This window comes from Micropterus dolomieu, linkage group LG17, assembly GCF_021292245.1.
Source record: "Micropterus dolomieu isolate WLL.071019.BEF.003 ecotype Adirondacks linkage group LG17, ASM2129224v1, whole genome shotgun sequence".
NCBI classification, from domain to species: Eukaryota; Metazoa; Chordata; class Actinopteri; order Centrarchiformes; family Centrarchidae; genus Micropterus; species Micropterus dolomieu.
The window spans coordinates 33,600,703-33,627,075 of NC_060166.1; the positions used below are offsets into that span (position 1 = coordinate 33,600,703).

General features: G+C 39.2%; 1 protein-coding gene across 1 annotated transcript in view; it reads left to right on the forward strand.

Moving 5' to 3' along the window:
• Nucleotides 1-25,849, forward strand: part of gpr4 (G protein-coupled receptor 4) — a 49,375-nt gene extending 23,526 nt beyond the window's left edge. Inside the window, exons 2-4 of the mRNA XM_046075041.1 lie at nt 17,700-18,450; nt 20,857-21,121; nt 22,222-25,849. Of these exons, the coding sequence (XP_045930997.1) occupies nt 18,322-18,450; nt 20,857-21,121; nt 22,222-22,943 (1,116 nt within the window). The 5' untranslated portion in view covers nt 17,700-18,321 and the 3' untranslated portion in view covers nt 22,944-25,849. The remainder of the gene's footprint in view (nt 1-17,699; nt 18,451-20,856; nt 21,122-22,221) is intronic.
• Nucleotides 25,850-26,373: the final 524 nt, after the last annotated feature.

Below are 26,373 nucleotides of genomic sequence, written 5' to 3' on the forward strand. Positions count from 1 at the left end.
ATAGGGAGAGTAATGCAGAGATCTAGAGAAGAGAGTGTTTGGCTGCTAGAATGGACTGAGAGGAAAACTGCGACACATCTCATACACCTTGTACACCACTTGGAGCAGAGGCATCATTGTTAATAGTTACTTTTCCTGCTATGCCAATATCTGTCACAATATCTGCTGTGGGAAAGGTTTGCAGCTGTTATATTATTTTAATATAATAATAATTAGAAATCAATTTACTCTTTGGTTTTCTAAAAGTAAAAATGTTCAAAGTCAGAATTAAGGCTATATATGAAGTTTCCAGGACCAGGGACAGGTGGATCATTGTGACACAACTGCAGCAAGAGTCTTTTGTGTTTTTCATATTCTGTGAAGTAAAAAAGAAGTTCATATTGTTCATATTACAGTGTTATAGAGCATTACTGAAGGCAGTGTTTAAAGCTTTGCTTGGACCAGTGTTAGTAGTGGCAGCAGTAGCATCATATTGTATTTTACTATATCTTGTGCCAGTACAGTTCTCTGTACAGCTGTAACTTTCCTATAACATAACAGACATAATGGTAATTTCATTAGAAGCCTGATATGTCTAAATCAGATATGTGAAATGTTTTGCAGCTGGTTTAAGACTGTAGCTGGTGGCATCGTCAGTGACCCTCTGTAGCTGCAGTTCTGCCACATCCAGTCTTTTTTGTCTCTGTATAACATGAGTGATGGTGTTACAGCCTCTGGCCTGCTTCCATGTGACAGCATATATGTCTGAGCTTGCCACAGATGTTGTGTTTATGCTAGCAAACCAAATGGGCTAACGCTGTGACTATCACAGGAGTATCTCTTTTTTCAGGACTCAAGTGAGCTTCCAGAGCAACTGACAAAAAACAACTAGCAGCCACATAAACCCACTGCTGATGGCTTTGGGAACTGTGCATGAAATCTTGTTTGTGCAGAGGGGCCAGACGGTGCAGTTTGGCGCTGTTGATGTGTTCGAGTGAGAAATTGTTATCTTTTTTTCAGCAAACTCTTGCAGCCCATGTGACCTTTTCAGCACACTTTCTTTCATATTATGTGACAAAAAATACAGTTCAACATATGGATAGTATTATCGTAAGGAGATGGGAGCTCAGCTGTGGGTGTTAACTGGTGCGTTATGCGTCTCTTTCCTTTTTGCATTAACAGTTCTCAGGGGAATCACAGTAAGAACTGGGTGGTAAAGCAAAAGGAAAATAAAATACAAACAACCAGCATCAGCCATCTGGAGGCTGCTGTGCATAAATAAACAGTTTCGCCTACTGAGGTGTAATCCGACCAATTCAAATTCTTCTATCATCACTCATCCTTTTCTCTCCCCTGCTTTTTCAGGTCCTCATCCTCTATTTACATTTCTTCATATTGACATTGCCCTGATTAATGAAGACAGACATTCTCTTTTTTAAGCAATGGCTTCCCGTTTGTCTGCTTTTTTCCTATCCTTCACTTGTCAGTTCTTCTCTCCTCCCTCTTATCACCATTTCCTGCAACCCACATTCACTTTTCATCATTTATTCAGTTTAGTTTAAATTCATTTTAAATTCATACTTCTCCAGTTTAGTAGTCATATTTCATACAGTTCTCCATACTGCCTTTGTCTTAAAACTGCAGGTCTTAATAGATGGTTTTTAATGGTAGTAATGATTCCTATGCTCCGTACTTGCTGTGAAGAGATTCCTTCCTAAAATGGCCATACTTTAAGATTGGTATTAATTTTCTAATCTTGGCAAGTAAGCAAATTAGTGTATTTTCCAAAATGTCAAACTAATCCTTTAATCCTAAAACAGAGACTTAACCCTCCAACAGCCCCAACTGGACAAAATATCCTCACTTTCCAAATAGGTCCTCTCTCTGAAGGTCTTAAGGTTTCAAATTAGTCCTCACAAAGATATACAAGTACAAGAGTGCACATAAACGCACACAGGGCAAATGTTTAGTTCAAAGTGACCAAGTCACCGTGTCTGCACATTCTCCCTCCCTCCTCGCTGTGTTTATTTTTGCGGGGTTTGACAGGATGATGCCGGGGCTTTTCCCACCACACTTATGGTAGCTGACACTAAGCCATCCTCCCTCCTGTTTCCAACTCATTATGTCAGTCAGGGTCCCCTGGGATGCCTGTCTTAAAGTTGGATCCATGAGTGCCGGAGACGCGGGCCAACTGCCGCCTCTGACGTTGTTGGCAGTCATGGCTGTTTTACATCATAACCTCTCTAATTTCATGAAACTAACCAACACATCTTTGCTGTTTTGGTGAAAGGAGGAACAAGTGCAAAGTCCTCAATTATATAAATGAGGTGGACAAAATATTATAAACACCTCTCAGTGTAACACAATACAATTCCACTGCACCACAAACTGCAGCCTCCAAAATAAGGATATGGACATTAAGAATAAAATAAAATTTTACTGCTGGACTGTTGTGTTAGAAAGCATAGGGTTAGCTTGGTGGACCTGATAAACTGGCTACTGAGGGCGTATCAAATTTAGACTTTTTCAGTGCTGTATAACAGTATGAGAGAGGAGCTGCATTTTAAACATACCATTACTGAAGTGGTTGGTTAAAACATAACCATCCAAATATTTCCCATTAACTCCACTAGCTGTGTTCTGCTGGTTTTCTGCTTTGCATTTGTTACACAGATCTCAATGCAAACAAGTCTGGCGCCATCAGGGATGTCTGGGAGGTCACAACTGACTGTGTGGAAGTAATGGTTAAATATTCAACCACTGGGTTTTAAGAACAGATCTACCTGATGGAGAACTTGTTTACTATGGAATATCTGGGCCTTGTTTCCATGATAATGCACAGGGGACGGCAGGGATCTCTCCTGGCAAAGCTGCTTTCTAACAGAGTTTTTTTTCTCTTCTGCACTGGTTTTGTAGTTTTCTGACTTGCTTTTAGTTTTTTCAAAGACTCAATGTAAGATGTTTCTAAAGAAGAAATATACAATTTCCCAATTTTATTCTTGATACAGGAATAGTGGGCACACTGGATGATGAGTCATGGTCCCTATACACTTTGGACAGTTTGGGCAGTCCCAAGCGAAACTTCATTGTTGTGACAATAGTGGTGAAATCTTAGGTCATTCATCCGCAATGGTGGTCCACAAACAGCTGATTTAGGGCTCTTAACAGCCAAAGAAATTCTGACTGTGATGGAAATTTAGGACCAAACTTGACTGCAGCTGTACCAAACAAGGGGAAAATGGCATGAATACTGACTGATGCAATTGTGTAAACAACATTTTTGTTAAGGAAAAGAGAGAGAGCTAGAGAGAGCATAGGACAAGTGTAAGCAAAACTAGATGTAAGCTGAAACTTCAACAGTCATTCTTTATTTAATTGAGGTTAATTACTGCGGTAAAAATAGCAGCAGATAAAACTGAGCAACAATAGTTACTGGTGACAGACTGCTCAAATTTCATTGGCCACATTGTCACAGTTGGTAAGATATGCAAATATCACATTAGATATGGAAAGGACAAACTCTACAGGGACACAAGCGATGTCTGTGTAGCGAAAGCTACACAACAGCACCCAAGCGCGTTGTACATTCATACATCCCAATACAAAATCAATGAAGTTACGTGTTAGTTACATGTAAGACATTTAAAAACCTCTTTATCATCTAAAAAGATGCTACAATTACATGTGTAAAGCAAAAGTAGAACATGATTAAATGTGAAGCTGTTTTGTCTTTGTATGTGATTTGTGGTTGAAAAGCCTCCAGTGTAGACAGCATGTTACTTCTGATGCTCATGTGCTTTATCCACAAAAATGGAATAAGACAAACTGATCCTATTCAAAGGCTGAACTATATTGGTAAAAATACTTATCGGCCCACTAACACTAATTCATCCAATATGTTTCATTCTACGTATGCAGTACATGTGGCTGTTGTGGAAATGATTATTCAGCTTGAGGCATGATAAAAAAAGAAAAAACATGAAAGAAAACCTACCCTTCAAACCCTCCATGCCTTCAGTGAGAACTGTGGAGGTGGCTGCATCTTTCTGTAGCTGTCAGTGTCTGGCTGCTAAAGCAAACATCTACATCCACCCCCTTCCTTCATAAGCCAAACTGTCCCTGTTTCTGTGAACGTATCTGTACCATGATGAACAGAACAACACGTTATCCTCTCAGAAGCTAATTTAATATCATCGCTGTGCCATTCTAGCTGTTCTGCAACTTCTACACGATATCAGTTTTCTTCTCGGAGTCAAACTGCTCTATTCAATTACAAAACTGCCAGAACCTGATGACAGTTTAACCCTGTATGTTCAAATGTACGTTAGTGCACACTCAAAAATACAAGTGTAGGGGAATAAATTGTTGTCCAGAAGAACACATTATTCAAAGATGCACCATTTATGTTATAGTGTACACGTTTGGGAAGTCAGCGAGGGATCAGGGGGCTATTTCACAAAAGCAGAATTCATAAATCCAGGATAACAGAAAAAGCAAGGCTTGACTTGTCAAATCAGTGCCTTCTGGCTTTAAACTTTTCACGTTGGCCAATCCAGGTTGAGGAGGTGCGACTAGTTGAGGACAGGTGTAAGTCATTTGGATATATGCACGTCCACAGCTTACTTCAAGAGACCATGAGGGTGATCATAGGGCTGGGCGATTAGACCAAAAATGTTATCAAGATAAAAAAAATTTCATATAATTCGAGATCGATAATTATCACGATAAATGTCAAATCATTATTTCTTTCAAGTTTAAAGGCATATTTTTGCTCCTTAGTGAAAATTGAAGAAACCAGATTGTTATTTGTGTGGTAAAACTTTTCTTTATATTCAGAACGTGACAAACACTTGACAAACAGTGGATCACTTCACAAATTTACAATTAAAACAATGATGATCAAATTTGTTTTCAAAAAATATGATTAATAAATCTTTTTTCAGTCTCTTTTCCTAAACAAAATAAATAACTCAATACAAAAATGTAGTCCTAATTCATTTGTGAATTAAATCTGTAAACAATGAAACACGGCCACTGTAATAAAACAGCGAGAAAAAAGACTAAATGCTTGAGTAGCCTAATAATATTACTGCACATTATCATATCTGTAACAGGACCCTGATGCTGTATAGCCTGAGAGCCAGTCTGGCAAGTCAACAAAGGGAGTATTAACTGAAGGACATCCACACCATGCACAGTTGCTGCTGAGCTAAGTGATAGATGTTTTGCCGAATTCACAACTTGGACCTATGGAAAAAAAATTGGACTTGGAAATACAGAAACTAAGAAGAGAAGTCATAATTTCAATAAACACCGTAAGCATGACGGTTAAACAATATATAATTCATTGTTATTTTCTCTGAAACCTAATGCAGGCTTACACAAATAAGGCAAAATACATACATGGAATAACTGTAAAAAAACATCAGAGTGACTTCTGATCAGAGTGACTGCTGACTGAAAAGAAAAGGCACAAGCCTGTCTGTTAGCCTGGTCTGGAGCAGGCAAGCCTATGTGCCACTGCTTTCAGGAACACTGTTAAATTCAGCCTTGATAACATGAAAATCCAGTTTTAATCATTTGCATATAGTCACATTTTGGCCAGGGAACATTTGTTTTACTTGATGGTACAAATGGTAAGAGTACAAAAATGTACCTGCACAAAAGGGTACCATAATGTACCTGTATTTAGTACTGCCCACATGACAAGACTTCTACCATTAAAGAACTCACTAGTATTAAGAACAACTTTATTGGTAAATGGCTCTCAAGCATTTCTTCAACCATTCCTCCAACACAGGTTGCTCATGTAAAAAACATACTATTTAACATTTAACTGAATTACAAGACACAGACAACATTTACCACTTGCTCCTAAAGGTTTAAGATCTTTTGATATTTCACCTATAGCTTTAAGTGATTTATGTTTAGTTAAAAAATTTACAAATCCGCACTTTTTCCCTTCAATGATGTCATTGAATGAGCCTATGATAGATGTGGGTGAAAGGCTGGACTGTATTTACCGTCAATGTCAGTGTACGCCACTTAATATGCCAAATAAATGGAAAAATGTTTCTACTCTGTATGCAAGTTCTGACCAAGAAGTGAAATATGGACCCAGGACTACATAAAAAGTAATAATTAGTAACTCACAGCCAGATGAATATGGCAAACTGCAGCTCCCACATTTTTGACTGAACAGAACACTCTCGCTACAAAACTACATTGTGTTTGTATCATGTGTGAGACCTGTACTTGGATATCGCTTTGGCAGTTTTAGTCAACACAGCCATCATTGTGTAACAATAATTCTGACTGTCAGACTAAAGGTTTCTGGCTAAAATATGATGCTTTGGGAGCTGCCCTCATCTTGGGGTCTGTTTAAAACTTTCTCCTAATAATCTTCATTTCCCCGCAGACATTCAAATTCCTCCTTAAATATTCCTCCAGTAGATTTTATTCTTTTTTGAAAATGCAGCAGCCTGATCCCAGGGGACGCAGTCTTGTGACCAGAGGTATGCCAATCTGAGTCCTCAGAGGAGTTGCTGAAATCACCCTCCTCTCTGATCTTTAACAACAACCACTTAACTGACATTTTCAATTACAGACGATGTTTTTACTGCCCTCTTAGGAGTACTGCAATCACAGACAAACAGTTTGAATATATTCCTGGGAGGAAAGCACCAGGTCCAGCTGGGTATATACACCACAGTACTGAATTATTTTAATAGACAAGATCAAAAACATAATATGAATTTAACTGTGTGAAACATATTTCATTATTTTTATATGCCAAACAAATTAAACCGCAGATTTTTCCCATTTAGATTTGCATTTTCAAGCCCACTACTAATATGTAAATGTCATGTGTGACATCCAGACCATACTGAAATGTGTGGAATTGTATATATTTGTTTAATCCAATACAGTTTTCTCTTTAAGGAGGCAATACAAGTAACCTTGAACCCTGACATATTAACATTCAAGGTACCTAACTTTGTTGAGTGGATGATCATTTTAAACAGAAATACAAATAAAAAGGAACATGAATAATTAAAGCTGCAAGCAGCTTTGGGCGGGCCAGTGAAAATTTGAAGTCGGTCAGACTAATTCTCAAGGAGTTCATTAAGGTACGAAGCCTGTAAATCATCCAAAAATTACCATACAAGTCAAAATGGCTGACTTCCTGTTGGGGTTAGGCCATCGCTCCTAGAGGCTTTTTGGTACGTCTGAACATACCACAGTACCACAGACATTTCGTACATGTAGGTGAAACGTGCCAGGGGAGCTGCATCATTAAAGGTCACTTCCTGTTGCCAGCAGGTGGCGCTATGGCTTTGAGTGAATGTTGGCATGTGAATGTATTCAGGGCGGACTCTTATTATACATATAAAATTTAGTGCAGATGTGAGCATGTACAGTGAAGTTACTACAACTCTCTGTTTCATGGCGAATCATCAATTTTCGACGCCACGCCACCGGCACGCCGTTCCACGAAAACTCACAATGGGTTTAACTGGTCGACTGATTATAACCGTTTGTCCAACTTTTAATCGTCAATTGGTTTAAACAGCACAGCACAAATCTGAAATCAGTCGGACTAAATGCCTAGGAGGAGTTCGTTAAAGTACGGAGTGTGTAAATCACCCAAAAATGACCATAATATTCAAAATGGCTGATTTCCTGTTGGGTTTAGGGCATCGCTCCAAGAGGCTTTTTGGTACGTCTGGACATGATACATGTCTCACAGAAATTTCGTATATACAGGTGAAATGTGCGGCGGGGGCTGCTTTGTTAAAGGTCACTTTCCTGTTGCCAGCAGGTGGCGCTATGACAATGGGTGAAAATTGACATCTACGTTTTATTTTATTTTACCAGGAAGTGTCAATGAGTTAAAAAATCTCTTTTACAAGACAGACCTGGCCAAGGTAGCAGCCATACATAAACAAAACATATTAAAATGCTTCGTACAATCATGACAAAATTCACAAAAACAAACAAAAAAACAACACAAAAAACACATCTATTCAAACACAATGGCCTCTCAAGAAATACAATTGCACGTCTCCTTCACCACATTCTTTATGATGCTCTTAAATTTATCAACTGATATACAACTTTCTAGTTTAAGATCTTTTTGCAAATTATTCCATGCGCAGGGTGCATAGTATGAAAATGCAGTTTTCCCCAGATCTGTCAAAACCCTGGGTACATTAAAAAGCAACCACTTGGAGGAGCGTAGCTGGTAACTAGCAGAATTGAGACAGAGAAGGGTACAGAGGTAAGCTGGAAGTTTACCTAGCATGGCTTTATATATAAAAATACACCAGTACTGTTTTCTGCGGGTGGAAGAATTTATTGCACAAAATAAATCTTGGAAATGAAATGGCAATTTGAAAGTAAGTGAAATACAAAAACCTGAAATTATAAAATGGAAAAGCTTCGGTGGGAACATCTTGAAGCAAATACTCTCTCTGTAGTATTATTCAACCATCTGCACGCAGACTCACAGCGACTCATACATCAGAGTACATGAACACTCAAATGAGTAAAGACGTCTTAGTTTTAATGGCCAGATATGTGTACACATACGAGGAATTTAACTTCGGTCTTACATTGCTCTGATGGTACATACACAGAACAAGCATAAACAAAAAGAGCTCAGCAAAAAAAGGAGACAGTACACATATACACCATAAACAAAACATTTGTAGACTACAAGACTGCAAGACAATAATGTAGTGAGGCATAGTGCAAAGAGATGCTAGAATAAATATTTTTGTGCAGGTGATCTTATGTACATGATGTTGGTGGATATGATAAATACAGTATCTGTATTCTGTATCTGGCTCAGGGTCAGCATTATCTTGTCACAGTTACATGTTGTCACTGAGGTCTGAACAGTACATTGTGATGAGATGACTTTCTTCCACATATTTAGTGCCACATCATCATTTGAGTCACTCTGAATCCAAAGGGTTGCATGAATCATTAAAAATGGTCAATACTTCAATTTGTCTTGGATTGGTATTACAAAGGTTAAATGGAAATACTTAAATTGAGAATTTAAATTACATTTTCAATCGAAAAGTTAAACAAATAAGATTCAAAGGATAAGAAACAAGTCTCCTTCATATCTGTGCGGTGCCTCTTGGGTCTGACAGTTTTGACTCTAGACCTTCAACTTAATTTAACCTTCGGCTTTAACTTTAATTCAGAAAGACACAAGTTATTTTACCAAAACATTTCACACATTTCTGTGTACTGTACAAGTGGAAGAGGGAAGCTTGGTTGTCGTGATGATGGACAGAAATCTGCATCCTAGCATAGGTGGGCATGTAGCTGCACCTGGGTCTCTGGTGTACAGTATAAGTTTTACTAGTCGGTGTCTGGGTCAGTGGTGGTTCATTTAATTCAGTTAAGTGAATTTTCTTGAAATCTGATGAACTAAATAACTACGAATGAATGTTGAATGAGTCCCCAGAACAGTTTTATTATGTGCTCACTGGATTAAAGTACATTAATCTCAGGTCTATTAGCAGAGCACTCAAAACCATTATCTCATTGTTTGTGGACAATTACATATCACCAACTGGAGAAATAGTGGAGTTGTACAGGTGCGTACTCTCAAGGTGATGCAGGGAGTAAAAAGCACTCAGTCAGCACTATTTATTGTTTACTTCTTTCATTTGTTTAGTTTTTCAGATGAGAACACCGCAAACTGTGGTGAGTCTTCTGCTCAGAAAGTTGCAGTTTGTTCCAAAGAAAATGCAACGTGGGTGTGATGACACCCTCGGGGGTCGACCCTCAGATGTCACAGACGCTGTTAATGACGACTTGGTCACAAGGCTAAAAAAACAACGTCAGCCGTTTGGCCACCAGCTTTCAAATATCAAAGACACCCTGAACTGAACTCTTCAGGGTCATTAATAATGACAGCACTTTTAATGGGAAAACAGATGTGCTGCCTTTTAATGAGTGAAACAGTCCTTCAAACTCCCCTGTGTCACCAGTGTCGGCTGCGCGTGTCCTAAACATTTAAACATAAATCTGCCCGTGTCCACCGAAGAGTATCATTGTTTAGGTATTGATCAAGTTTCAGCAGTTTTGAGATTTGAGACATGTGTGCGTGTGTCCTAGACGTCACCAAGTTGTAAGAGGTGTGTTGACATGTTTGATAGTGTCCCATTGCTGTCTTCCTGCTTCCACTGTTTGCCAAACATTCCTGTTGACAGGCAACAAGAATGTTTGGCCAACAGCCACACAGTTACTGCCCACACACACATGTTGTTGCATCTGTACTTTTGGGAAACTCTCATTGACATTTTGCCCCCAACCTTTACCTAATTTTAACTTTAACCTCTGTAACCAAATCATAAATAAAAGTTCCTTATTTTCCTTGTCATTTTTCTTGGTAAAGGGAACATTATGATCCACAAGTTAACAACTGAGATCTTGAAATGTGGCGTCATGACTGAAAATAAGTCGGACTAGAAGAAGGAACACAAGCAACCAAATGGTTTTAAACAAACACCCAGGCTAGATAACCTATAATCTGGAAGAGAAAATTAAACTGTTGATTCTGACCTAAAATATCCATCACAGTTTACACAGACTTCCTACTTAGACTTAGTGTAATTGTTTACACACAGATTTCCTTCTCAAAGAGGAATAATTAATTCAGTTTCAGGTATGCACACATACGTTTGTTGATGTTGCACTAGTGCTCTTTGTTTTCTCACTGACTAGTTTCCAGATCTTTGTGATTACTTTGGTGACAGAAATATTATTGTAACTGATAGAAATGATGGCCACAACGATGAAAATTACACCCTAGTTGGGATTAACTGTTAACCCTCAACAGCAAAAATGGGAACATTATACTAAATAACTAAGCCTGTAACCTATCAGTTCATGCATATTAAAACTTGGATATACTGTATTGCATAACTTTTTAGATGTTGACCCTTCCACCCTCAAATGTCCAAAGGTTGTGTTACCAAATGTATTTGTCAACACCACAAAACTGAAAATAACTAAACAAACAAAACAAAAACACCTACAGTTCTCTCAACTCTGTCCAATGTTTTAAAATAAAGTCTATCAATTAGACATCCAAGTGAGAATTACCAAGAGAACTGGCAGTGAAAGGAATTTACAGATACTTTAAAATGTTTTGTCAAATGTTGAAACCTTTCAGTTATTGAGGTGTTTCAATAGCAGAGATGCTTATTCTGAAATCACCATTTTAAATGTTTTAGAAAACTAGTTGTCACAGCATATATCTCCTTCTGTTGCAGTTAGTTCAACAGGGGACCAAAGTGCAGAAAACAGACTTAGAAGCAGGTGAAGTTTAACAGATTTATTGAATAATTACGGTAGTTGGAGATGGGCTGAGGAGACAGGATGGCTGGTTATGGTAGAGCAGGAATGGAGAATGGCAAGGCAGCAGCAGTAGCCTACAAAGCATTGATTAGCAGGCAGGCAGGAAGCCAAGGCAGGCAGGCAACAAGCAGGGAGGCAGGCATGCAATGAGATGCGTGATGATCCACTGAGTTGAAGCAATGATCTGGTGACAAGTGGGAGTTGAGCATGGTTGATGTGCTGCTGAGGTGATGAGCTGATAGCAGACAAGTATGCAGGAGGAGCTGAGCCAGGAGCAGAGACCACGCCTACACACACAATTATACACAGAAAAATATGTTTTTAGAGAAATAAGACGTCCTTTCCTCTGGAGCGTCACGTGAAACTGATCACAGCTGCACAGCTGGAGCTGTCGGTTGTGTCTGTACACACTGCACTGTACTAATACTAATAAAAGGTAGAAAGTTTTCACTGCCAGAGCAGCAAGTTTTCTCTCTGTGTCTGTTACCTGTTTAACACACTGCACATGAATAACAACTTGCATTGTGTATTTATACTGTGAAGAGTGTCCAGGTCAGAGGCACATTTCTACTGGCAGAATGCCTTTATATTATTTATTCATTATTTGCATCTGTATATATTGATATTCAAATTGTGAATTTATCAGTGAATAACCCAGAATAAGATTATGGTCAGGAATTATCAGCCTCACGTGTGACTGCATGGAAATAACGATAAATTATGTAAAACCACTCTCTGACCTGATTTTTGTCCATGATAAAAAAAAGAGAATGGGGGAAATAACAGATTGTGAAAAAATATTTCTAAGTTGTTTGTGGTACTTTTGTTGTTCAGACCTACAATGAGCACAGATTTTTTTTAATTTAATGGTGAATCAGAAAGCAAACCAATTGTAAAATTTGGGAGTGAGTTTAATCTATTATCTGTCAGTTCACTCAGTTATGAAACTCCTGCAATGTTGTGATGTTTGATGAAACGCTGCTCTGGTGTATCCTCGCTCATGGTTCCTCAGAGATCCCTCCTCGCTCCTCAATCCTTGAAGCACAAATGAGAGCTTTGGGATGGCCTGTATAATGGCGGCCCAGAACAACTTCCGGTTAATGCAAGGGTTGAGGATTGAGGAAATATTAAATAAGAAACTAGAAGTAATCCAAAATTGACAGCATAGTCACGAAAATAAAATAACAACATAACAAAACATTTTGTTAATCTGACGCATGTTTTTATATTATTTTAATCAAAGTTCCAGTACATTATTATATGGTGATAATTTACACTCACTCTTGATATGACTTGTAATGAGTCACACTACTTCAACTCAACTTTATCAAACAACAAACTGAATGACTTTGACTTAACCGTACATTTGTGACGCTGCTCTGACGTATTAAAGAAAATCTTTATCTTGGCTTGCGTGTCATATCTCAAATTATGTTAGTTATTGTTCTACATTGCTCTGGGAGTTTTAGTCTGAGTTTTAGGGTTGGGTTACCTGCATTAACACCAAAAGTCTGCACAATGGAGGCAGTGTAGCAGGAAGAAAAGTCCATTGTGAGTGAAGGGCGGAGAGAGATGTATGGAGAGCATGTGTGTGTATGGAATTGTGTCCTGTAAAGTTTTTATGTGTGTATATAAAACATAGCTGTGTGTATGGTATGTTAGAGAGAAAATATGTGTGTGCGCTGACAGCCAGCATGACGTCTGCATGGCTGCCTTGACCTAATCTCTTCTGGCAACAGATCAGACACGGCTGTGTTGAACCGGACAGCACAGAACACGTTGATATAGGCCTCCATTGTACATGCACACACATTCCTAATTCTTAATTACTAATAAACCTCTTGAACTGCTTTCCAGCTGTGAACTGTGACCTCAAACCTTCAGTTAGAGTACATCCTTGAGAGAACTGTACTTTATGTAATACAAACCATTTTCACATTTTTTTCCCCACAGAAATCCAGAACATTTTGGCAAATAAGCTCTTTAATACATGAAAGACTGCGCAGGGAGGGTGATGGAAAGAAATGATGGAAAGAAAGTAGAAAGGCTATAAAGTCAATATTTCAAAAACTGAGCTATTTATTTTGTAAAATGTCTAAATATGACTTCCTAATTTTAGACAATGTCATCTGTGACACAGGGAACACACCTTCACACTCACTGTGAAACAATTACATTTAGTAAAAAGGAAATGGGTAAATCAAAGCAATATTAAAGACAGAGCAGCTACAGTCACTCAGCACTGTAGATCGTCAGCCCCTCCGCCTGCTTTTAATGATTTCTGTCACCTTATGTATGGAAGCGACTAACCCTTGAAACTGAGGACGCTTGGCAATTTTAACTTTTTTGATTTTTTTAAAAGGTAAAAGATATTTTACTAGTATACACTGTAGACAGAAAAAATATTTCAACAAAATGTGTAAGTCTGTTGTGAATGGAGTACAATGTGCAGTGTACAATCTTCTGTTGCATATCTGCAGAGCTGAAATAAAACAAGCATCTGTAGGCTGCTGGAGTATTACTATGGAAAATGTACATCGACCATCAATCTAACATGTCTAGCCAGCACTATTATCTGCAGAAGGGTTTCCAGCTTTTAATTACAAGATAAACAAATATAGCAATACACAATAGACACTAAAAATATATAATATACTTGTGTGCTGATGACATATTGAAATTCCCAATTACTCTTCTAAGAGTACTCTTGCTCAATAATGCAAACATTTTAGTGTGTGGTGTTCAAGTGCCATTCTTTCATATAAGACATTGTTGTTACCATTGCTAAAGGCTAATGTGGCTAGCTTACTCATAGGTACTCAGGTAATTACTGTAAGTTCCAGCATTACAACTACAATTACTCAGAAATTGTAATAAGTGACTTTTTACTTCTTACTTGGTATTAAAAGTAACTAGTTATGTTAGTCATTACGTTACTACAATACTTTCGACATCCTGTTTGGCAGCTTAATTTTTTACATCCTGTTTGGCAGCTTAAATTAGAAATGAATCCACTTAAGCCTAATTAAGCCTCATAAACCAGATGCATATACAGTATTTAACAAAATAAAAAACAAATCAAGTGTCTCCCGACTTTAGAACTAATTGTATATTCCTAACAGCAGCAAGGAGGATGCAGTGGCTGAAATTAATTAATTAATTAAGCAAGTCAATCCAGACTTTTGAACTACTGTTTCTGCACATGCATTCATAAGAGCAGTAACGTTAGGCAAGTCAGTGTTTTTACAAAACATAAAACATTAATGCCACTCTCTCCCGACGAGTGCATGCATCACTGGCAGTAGTGGCCAGTGTGAGTGTCTTTCCATAGGTTTCAAATGCTGTGTTGCTTTAGCAGATCTTCAATAAATTAGATGTAGAATTGTTCGCAGTTAAAAGCTTTTTGCTGGTCACACAAAGTTCACAATAGACAACAATGTTCTTTGCATTTTAGACTGTGACACAATAATGGCAATACTTAAGGCTTTTGAAAGTACACCTCTTCTACACTTCTTGCTTTAGCTTTTTTGCTAACAGCTGGCTTGAACAACATAAGCCAGCTAGACTTGAACTGCCGCTGACCTGCCGTGCAGTTGCGCATTCACATCAAGGATGTTGCGTTCTAGTAATGTGCAATATCCCATTGTGTAAGGGTTGTGCTTCATTTGTGGGGAATGCAGCCGACAGGGTTTTTCAATCAAAAACTGCCACTGGAAGAAGAAGTTAATGTGCTTACTATATAGGTACCTGTCTAATGTATATGAGAGCATGTGTGTTGAGAGATGTTTATTTCTGTATTTTGTGTTGTCTTTGTAAAGCTGCAGAACAGATCAAGAGTCCAAAACAAATTTTGCTTCGGGGACAATAAAGTATATCTTATCTTATCTTATAGTAAGACAGCGTTACTTGGATTAGTAATTGGAATATTATTACTGTTTTAGAAATAGTAATCTCTTGCACTGCTAGTTACTGGGAAAAGTAATAATATAACAGTAACATGTTACTGAGTCCTGAGCTGGTGTTCTTTTTCTTCTTTTTTATTGTTTTAAGCCCTCTTCTACTCTGATCTTACTGAGTTCGATTTCCTTTTTGGACATTGTGCTGACCCCTTATGGCAATGTCCCGCACAGTGTAAATGCTTTACTTGCTCCTGCTCTTCAATGCGCTCCTCCTTTTCACAGTTGTTCTTCCCACACCACCCACATCTTCTGACTCCTCCACATACTGCAGCAACATGTCCATATCCCTGACAACAGAAACATGTTAGTGGAGCTGTCTCACACGGCCTCACCCTGTAACATATATAATCCAAATAGATCTTTTCTGGCAATTCCCCGACAAAGGTCAGACACACCAAATTACTTTCCTCCTTCTCCGTTTGTTGGAATATTGTCAGTTTTCTTGCCTCACAAACATCTTCAGTACTCTGAAATGACTCGTCCTCTACTAACAGCGGTACACCACTTGTCACTCCCTTCTTTTTTATTTCTGACCACAGTAGGAAGCAATTCAAACTGCTATGATCTTCATACTCTTTAATTCTCAGAATTCTCATCTTGCTGCTGCTTTGACACACACTCAATAATAAACCCACTTCATGTTATCGTGACGCATACCGCACATCCCCAAGTTCTTCTCTGACAAACTTTTGGACCTTTTGTGAATCTCTGAAGACCGTCTGTTTGTGTCACAGCTATCAACCCAACACAACATGTCTCATCTGTCCTTTTCGTCTCACTTGCATCGCTTCTTATTTACAAATCCTTTCATGTCATCTCCCTTTCTAGCTTGGCTCTCCACGTCCTCCTCTGACTCCATTCTCGAACTACCCACCTTCCCGACACCTTGGGAACCGTCCTTCCTGCTGCTGGTGTTAGAAAAATAAAACATAAGAAAAGAAAAAAAGTATTATAACCATGAACAAGGATATAATATGAATTTATGAAAATGGGAAAATACTAAATATGAGTGAATGTGAAAACACCAAGGTTTGTACTCAGTCAATGATATGGCTAGATTGCCATGACATTTGTGATGTACATGGTACAAAATGGTAATGGACTTATTACAATAAACTCTGTCAATTTCAGTTATAACATGACCTTTCATTAGTGTCACATTTAGGTCAAACTATACGCAAGACATCTACTGGCCACATTACCATGAAATTCGCTGTGGATTTTCATGTTCCACAAAGTATGAACTCTTGGTGATCTTGTTGAATTTTATACCAAACTTTACCCCCAGAAGAGGAATTCTGATTCCATGAACTATTGTGTATCGCTTAAGATGAGGAAAAAAACAGCCTCTGGTGGGTGCTAGCAGGACATTTCTGTGATAAATATTTTACGGAAATGTGTAAAAGCTGCAGCATCCAGTTGGCTTTTCAGACTGAAAAACCTTTTCTATTGATCTAACAGAAATGAAAATGAGCTGAAACATACATAAACTCTGGAGGAAGGCAGTTCACAGTACTTAAGAACATATTTAAGTAAAGTAATTGGAAGCATAGGTTAACTCATATCAGCCACACGCATCATCAAACAGGTCCAAGATCTATAAACAGAAGCTGAGCTCAGAGTGGAGAACGTGAGAAGTCGAGGAATGAAACAGAAACTGAGCTCCTATTCTGCTCTCTCTATTTTACATGTATATTCAGGTCATGTTTACTAGAAGGCTTACACTCTATGCAAGGTCTTTGCCTGTTCGATGTGTCAGCATGTTCTGTATTATACCAGATGGTAGAAAGTCTCTGTACTAGTGTCATTCCCCTAATGTCAAATGGCAAAACCAAATGCCTAAAATCTGCAAGTCTGCAAGTCTGAGTCTTGTAACAAGAAACTGTAGTGCATTTAAAGTATATGCAAACAAATCGAAATAAGCCTGAAAGACACGGTTTAATGGAGAGCTTGACATCTGACAAGGCAAGCGGGCAAAATGAATTCTGCAGTCTAGAGACATTGTTGTTTCTGTTTTTACATTCCTGAAAATATTGGGGAATGTAAATTACTGCACAAAAAGCATCATGCTTAGTTAAAGTTTTAACATCACATAATCATGCTGTGCAGACATTGTTCAAACTTAAAGAACTTTTGTGTTAAATTCTAGTTTCCAAATATTCCAAAATGTCAGTGACGTGTATAAAAGCAATACAAGACATTGTCAATACTGTTGTTCCATTTTTTGTTTTAATCGGCCCTCTTTACCTTACCTTACATTACTGTTTTATTTGTTTTATTATCTTAGGTAGGTGATACAAACAACACAAAAACAACTCTTCTGTATTTATTGTATTTTTTTAAAGCAACGTAACTCTCTCTCTCTCTCTCTCGCAGATGTTCAGGACTCCAGAGTTAATGGACGGCCTGTCCGCTCCAGAGTGGTGAAGCTCTGTAAAGTCATTCCTGTGTTTTATTGTGAACATCCCAGAGGAGTCAGGACCTTGAGACACACCCCCCTCCCCCTGGACACAATGATGTTCAACCTTCTCCTTCTTGCAGCGGACCTGGCAGGCCTCTAATCTTTAAAAGATTGATGAGGCCCTGTCCAGGCGCAGGAGGTCTGGCACAGCTTCGATAAGGCAGCTTTCATTTCACTACATTGTATTCCTCGCTCTTTTCTTTCTTCTCCTCTTGTGCTCCACGCTGACAGAAGCGGGGGCTGATTTTGAAACTTGAGAGAGGATCATGACAAACCCTGGCCCCTGGGCGAGAAGGACAGCAGTCTAAGCAGGAATCATGAAATGCCCTGGAAATGACAGTTCTGTTTTCTTCTGTTGCTCCATGTTGGACAGCCGTGTGGTAGCCGAGCAGGACGCCAGAGTCGGCATGTCACTGTCAAACTGCTGGAGCTGGAATATAGTGAAACTACAGAGGGACACTCAGAGCTGAGATTAGCTGAACACACATCATACACCTGCACATACCCACACACAACCAGAGCGTTCCACACAGGACAATGTGCAACATCTCGTTCTGTGATGTGGACAGTAAGGTGGACCAGTATTTCCAGCCCACGCTCTACATCATAGTCATTGTTCTGGGGCTGCCCACTAACTGCATGGCCCTATGGGCTGCCTACATGCAGGTAAGGTCCACTAGTACACACACACAAAAGCACACATACACACACCCCCATACACATACACAGATAACCATATGCAGCCTGCCACCTGTGTTGCCAGTAACATGTTACTCTAATAAAGTGGTTTCAAACCTAGTTGGGCTGTGGTTTGATCCAAGTTGGTAAAAAGACCCTGATTTATAGTGTTTAGAATCTAATGAATCTCTCAACAAAGCTTCTCCCCAGTGTCAAAAAAGTCTTTATAGGCATTTAGATAAATAGCATTCAAATAAGTCAATGAGTTTTATTTCTGAGATTATGTTAGATTTTTGTTAAAACGCTAAGCCTAAATAGATTCAGTACGGGTTGCAAAAAGAATTGAATTCAGTAAGCAGGTAGACCTATTAAGATTCAAAAAGACATTTTCTTAAAGAGGTTTATTTGTACTCAAAGGAATGAAAGGTAGATACACCACTGTCCTCACGCTGCAATGGTACACTATAGTGCCGTAATGTCATGGCATTATTTCCCGAGTATCATGTCTGACACTGCTTGCTACATATAGTCAACAGAGCACTCGAGAGATTTTCCCATACAGCGTCAACCATTTCCAGTGCTTCCCACAAACTGTCAGTTTGCTTTGGCAGCAGCAGGAAGAATTCTTATTGACTTTTAATTCAAGAGAGTTCTCTAACTCGTATTTTTTCAACCACAAACATCATTAAAAGTGAGGCATTTCAACATTAGATTATAGTTTTGCTACCATCTCAACATCAAGGCCACTTCTCCAACTTTTTACGTTCAGTTTGAACCCTGGCACAGACATAAAGTGGGTACATCCCAAGTCTCTTAATTGGATCCACGTTTCCCTCTCTTTCGACTAGTCCTTGCATCTTAGTCTCTCCCACTGGGGATGCATGGAGAGATCCAAGGAAACCATGGGAGGAGAGACCAAACAAGGAAATATGTTTTTAGAGAAATTAGATGTCCTTTCCTCGGAAGCGTCACGTGAACTGCACAGGAATCACATCTACTAGAAGAATGTGTTATTTATTCATTACTTGCGTCCGTATTTGTTGATATTCTGGTTGTGAAGTCATTATTGAAAAAATATGATCATGGTGTCTTTTGAACAGTATTTATTATTTATTAAATGTTTTAGGAAAAATTTAAATTATGTGACTCATCAAATCTTTTAAATCACTGAAGAAAGTTGTTTGTGGTTCTTCTGTTGTTCAGACCAACAATTAACACAGATTACTGTGGATGGTTGAACTTGATGGTCAATCAAAAAACTTGGGGGCGATACACGAGTTTAATCTGTTATCTGTCTTCAACCGGTATGAAACTCCAGTGATGTTGTGATGTAGCCTATCAGATCAATCCGAACAGCTGCAGCGTCCAATCAATCTATAATCTATCAATCTATCCAATGGGGGGCGTTGTCAGCCATTTAAAGACTACCGTGAAGGCTGTTGTTGTGTGTCCTCGCTCATGGCTCCTCAGGAAATCCTTCTTGCTCCTCGGAGCAAAAATAAGAGCTTTGAGACGTCCTGCAAGAACCAGGATCCGGTTACGGGTTCAGGCAAGGAGCCTGGAAATATCAAATAACACACTCGAGATATATCCCATGACACAAAGGAGCACAGGTGCGCTGTCTCATAGGTGTTATGGTTATTTTAGTCCCCTTCCGTGCTTGCCAGCATTAACTGCTCTGCTGAGAGCCACCAGTTTCATTAATGACAACACATGCACTGAATCCAAAACTTGAACGTACTTTGCATGCTGTTTATTTACCAGGGGAGGTTCTGCCTATATATTAACATTGTAATATCAGTACTGCATGGGAAACAGAGCTGTGTCCTAGTAGCTGGATTTCAGTCCAAGTAATGACAAATCAAAAGATTAAAAGAATCAGTAAAGTGGACATGCAGAGCTGCTGCTCTGAAATATTTGTCCACCCCTCTCTCTTGTTGTTGCCTCACCCTTTGTTGTGGTTGTGCATCCTTGAGTTGCAGTATTTTATCAAGTCCAGTCAGAGCATACACAAAACAACAATAATACTGTACATTCAGACCTAATCAGTCCTTCAGAGACTTTGCATTTGTCGTGTTTTGACATTCAGGAAGCCAAATGATTTGCAGCTGATGGTAATACACACATTGTTTGCATTTTATTTTATCTCAAGTTTGCCTAAAACGGAAACACAGACTTTTTACAGGCTGTTTGACTTTATGTATACAAAAACCACAGAGGTTGAACAAACAATGACACTCTTACTCTCTCTATCATTGCAATGTTTCTGTCTGTCTTTGTTCATTTTCTCTTTTAACTTTTAATCTCCATCCCTCACCCATCTCACACCCCTTCTTCCCTATCTTTTCTTTCCTCTCCACTCTTTTCTTCCCTTCATTGCGTTCATCCCTCCAGGTACGCCAACGAAATGAACTTGGCATCTATCTGATCAACCTGTCAGTGGCCGACCTCCTCTACATCACCACTCTTCCCCTGTGGATCGACTACTTCCTACAGCATGATGACTGGATCCATGGTCAGGAGAGCTGCAAGCTGTTTGGCTTCATCTTCTACACTAATATCTACGTCAGCATCGCCTTCCTCTGCTGTATATCACTGGACAGGTACCTGGCCGTGGCATATCCTCTGCGCTTTGCCAAGGTTCGACGAATCAAAACAGGTATGTAGGGTTAAGGATGGGCTTTCCTTCTGAAATAACACATCTGCACTAAAACAAATTTACATTAAACCAAATGATGGTGCTTTTAAAGATTAGATTAGAAGAGAAGAAAGAACTGCAGCACACTCTTCTTAGACCTATACCTGATGAAGGTCTAAGGACTGAAACGTTCTATCTCTCTTCTCTTGCCGATGGATATTACCTCCTACCTGTGTTCAAGAATCTGAAGGTGAACATGAGCCTTTAAAAACTAAATTTAGGCACCTAATTTCTAAAATTGTTCTGGAATGTTTACTTAAATGTAATCATATTCATCATTGCTCACAGCATTTTGTGGTTGCTCCATAGAAAAAACAAACACCATATAAGCTTGGTTAAAAACATGCAATTGTGTCATTAGCACTTCTGATTCAAAAAATGTTTTGGAAGTAACTTCCCAATAATACAAGAGTACTTTCAAATCTGATATACAACACACTGCATCACATCCTGTTTTTGCAGGATAAAGATATTGTATTTGATTATTAGTTCCCCAAACCGTCCTGCTGCTGAGCTTGGAGAGGATGTGCGTCTTCAAATCTGACATTGCCTGACATAACAGGAAATTCAGTTTGTGTAGAGATAAGATCACTTCCATGTCAAAAGAAGTTTTAATAAATAGCTAATTAAAATGAGGATGTCTGCTAAAGTCATTACTTTTAATCAAACATAATGATACCTACCTTAAGCCCAGTTCATAAACAAGGCCCCAGACTAACTTTTCTAGAAATACAAAAGGAAATTCAGGAAATATCTTTTTCCCGAAATTGGAAAAACATTTTCGGGCGGTGTGGTGGTGCAGTGGTTAGCCCTGTCACCTCACAGCAAGAAGATCATGGGTTCAAGCCCTGGTTTCCCTGGCTTTGTAAATGGGTGGTAGTGAGGTTTATATGTCATTTCATAAAGTACTGTATCCTCATGGATAACATTTTTGTCCAAAACAGATGGTATTCAGGCCACACGGTGTCATTCAATCAACAGAAAGTTGGGAACTCTCTGTCAGCTGTGTTTATTTGTCTATAATTCCAAAATAATGCTCTCCTCTCCTGAACTCCCTGCAGCTGTCCTGGTCAGCATCATGGTGTGGACCATTGAGATCGTAGCCAATTCTGCTCCTCTCTTCCACGATGAGCTCTTCCAGGATCGGTTCAACCACACCTTCTGCTTTGAGAAGTATCCCATGCAGGACTGGGTGGCGGGGATGAACCTTTACAGGACATTTCTGGGCTTCCTCGCTCCATGGACAGCCATGCTTGTCGCCTACCGAGGGATCCTGGCAGCAGTGCGCTGCAACGTCTCAACAGAGCGTCAGGAAAAGGCCAAAATTAAGCGGCTAGCATTGAGTCTGATCCTGATCGTTTTGCTCTGCTTTGGGCCATACCACATCCTCCTCCTGGTGCGGAGTGTCATGTTTCTAAGGAAGCCTTGTGACTGCGGCTCAGAGGAGAGCTTGTTTGCAGCGTACCATGTATCTTTGGCGCTGACCAGCCTTAACTGCGTTGCCGACCCCATTTTGTACTGTTTTGTCAACGAGGGGGCTAGACACGATGTGGGCCGAGCTCTCTCAGCTTTACTGTCTGCAGCTTGCCACAGGGGCTCCTCTTCCTCACCATCGCATGCGGACATACTCAATGCTGGTTCAGTGACTATGGATACACCGCTGTCAGCAAAGAAGCAACCTTGTGTGTACACTGATGTAGGCAAGACAAGCAGCTACAAAACAGAACTGGTGGCTCTGAAGGAGGAGTGCCTACAGATGACCATACTCAGTGTTAGGAAGTAACCTCTACCTGGAAGCATACTGTAAGAGGTCCAAACTTATCAGCTCAGTGGATGGAGGAAACTCCTAACACTGACAGGGTCTGATGTCTTCTGGCCTGACAGGTGGAAATCAGATGCATTTATGAAGATGTAGATTCTTGGGGTAAAAGTTTCCACTAGCAATTAACAAGCCAGAATGGGGATAAGATTGATGAAATAACCACGATGGAATAGCCACAGTAGAAGCACCTATAAGACTGAAATGCTTGCATGCTGGAAAACAAAATTGTTGGGTAAATTAAGAGAGACAACTTTGCTATTGTTTGATCCTTACCTCTAGCGGAGCAACAAATGTAAACGGTGGCACCTGAGAACAGGCCTTGTTATCAATCAAAAGGGTTTATCCTTTGTACAGTGGCCATTTTAGGACATCTCTGACTGACCGCTTTTCAGGCTCAGTTCTTTGATGCTGAGTTGGTTCAACTTTAATTACTTAAAGCTGTAGTTTATCAGCGTTTGCACAGCTGCACTGCATGTTTATGTTGGCATGTCAATATGCTATCTTATTATTTATCCCAGAGTACAGCTGTGGCAGATATGGATTCAGTTGTTAGCTTATAAGGACATTTTGACCTGCTGGTGGCGCTATATAAAAGGTTGGGGGACTACCCCAAAGTCCTCAGGATTCAGCCTTAATTGACCATGAATGTCTACCAATCCATGCCCATCCATCCATTAGCTGTTGAGATATTTCAGTCAAGTGTTGAACCAACAGATTGACATCTCTACAGTCATATCACTGGTGTGGCTAATAAGGGCAACTTAGATATTTGGACAATTGCCAGTCAGTAGGAAGACCTTTTTGAATATTTAAGTGGAATTATTTAAACTCTGCATGACTGAGTATTGTTAATGGTCTGAAAGAAGACACCTTTGCATTCAGACTGACTGTAGGAAATTGGGGTTTGACACCGAATGCACCACACTGAAATATGGAAAAAGAGCAGAAGGGTAATAAAAAACATTTTTAACTTATTGGAAATGTGTCCATCCATCCATCCATCGTCAACCGCTTATCCTGCATGCAGGGTCGTGGGGGGCCGGAGCCAATCCCAGCTTAAATCGGGCGAAAGGCAGGGTACAACCCGGACATGTCGCCAGTCCATCGCAGGGCTATTGGAAATGTGTTTACCGTTTTGTTTGTTTTTTGAAGGAAAAAAGCCTTATGACGTACCTCAGCTCATAAACTGTGACAGCAAAAAGGCTTAGAGTAGAACTCTCTCTTTAACTATAGACAGCTAAATAATCAGGACTCCGTCCACTGAGATGGCAGAGAAAATCCTAAACCAAAGAATTTTACTGCATTAAGCTCAGTTTGAAAGTCAAATTTACATACATTCTACATTATGTTGAGAGCAATGTAGAGCAGAAACAGATGAAACCGTGAAACAGTTTTACCTTTATTGAAACTGTGTTGCCAAACATCTCTCACACTTCACGAAACCTAACTACATGCTTTAGTAAAGGTTGCCCGCAGATGACATGATACTATTTTTATTCCTGTTTCAGACAGATGCCATCTAACAATACTGTCCTGAATTTCCTAAATGATATACAGTATATTCTTTTTCATAAAATTGTTTCTCATCACACACATCAAAAGAAAACTTTTTGTTTTCCATAACAACATATTTACTTCCCTTCTTCATGTAAGTGACACTATTAACATTGTTTGTCAAATTAGGAAACAAATTTAGAAACATTTCTCTGTAATGTCAAAAGTGTGATGAGGAGATTGAGAAATACTTTACTGCATATCCATATAAAACCTCCAGTGGTCATAAAAAATGTGCCAGCTGCCATGAATGTACGTGGCAGCATTCAAAACAGCAATGTGACATTGATTGTTTTTAATGATTTATTTCAAAATCAATTATAAAAAATTTAAAGCAAGCATGTCATATTTTTTATAGTGAAACTAATTGTTCTTAATAATGTAAATATAACTGACCATTTTAATCCAACAACGCTGGATTAGCTGCCATGTTTTGCCATATGTTGATTACTTTCTGAGGTTATTATGTCAAGTGAGAGCTGTCAGGGCCTGGGAAAAACAGAAGAAAAGGTTCTGTGCTTTGCATATTTTCCTTATTTGATGTTACACTGATTGTCCTTCCAGCTTTTTACAGGAAATCCAACACAAAGTGTCCAAACATGGCTTTTTTAGCATTCACAGCAGCTGGGATCCTATAATGTAATGGCAGCTTCTACAACAGAACTTTCAATACTGTACATAAAAATGCAGACTGGAGACGACTGTCGGAGCAGAGGCATCTTCAACTTCTAAAATTAAGTTTGTAGCTGTCAGCTTGATCTTTAAACTTTCTCACAGTTTGCTTTATGTGCAATCAAACCTTTAAACTTTTTTTGTGAATCAGTGGAAATAACATTTCAGCAAATTGTATGTTTACATACAGAATGTTCCGCTGTATGTTCAGATATATAACAATGACATACATATGTCCCTTGTGTGGAGTATTATGCTCAATGCTCAAATAACTTTCCGACAATGATTTCATGATGAGACAACAAGTGTCCATGTTGCAGTTCCACTGGGCAACGATTCAGTGTTGGACAAGAAATGGAAAGTTTTGGAAAGTTTGGAAATTTGGAAAGTGTCTAAGTGATCACAGCAACAACAATGTTTTATGTTGTCTTGGCATGAAAGCATTCCTCTGTTCAGTGCAATGATGGCAGGTTTTTTTGGACACTTTCAGCTTGTCAGTGTTGCCCTAAATGCTGCTCTGTGTACCATTGCTTTTATTGTGCATCTGTCTGTCATTTCCAGAGAGGAGGTACCAGGCTTCGTAATGTGTATTTGTTTATCAACATTGTCAGTGAAAAATAAATTATGCATACAAAACTTTGCATCTGTGTTTGTTTATTTGGCAAGCTGAAAAGGCTGCAAGTAAGTAGCATGGATGACGGTGCCTTTTTGAATGGAAATTAACTGAAGGGGGACTGTTTCAATTCAATTCAATTCAAAAATCCATTATTAACCCCACAACAATGTCCCCAATGTTACAGAAGCAGCAGGGCATAGTGCAAAAAGTATAAAAGACACAGACTCTAAAAATTAACAAACAATGAATAAAAGTAAAGAGAATAAATAGTAAATAGCTGTATCTACAGAATTGCACAGATTATCAGTCTTGGTGTGTGTGTGTGTGTGTGTTTTGTCCATGTAGTCTACTGGGAGCAGGACTGATTGTAAAGTCTGACAGCAGCAGGAAGGAAAGACCTGCGGTATCTCTCCTTGACGCAGCAGCCTGTCACTGAAGGAGCTGCTCAGTGACCTCAGAACATCCTGCATGGGGTGGGATGAGTTCTCCATCATAAAATAAATCAGCCACTATCCTCCAATTTTCCACCACCTCCATGGTGTCAAGGGG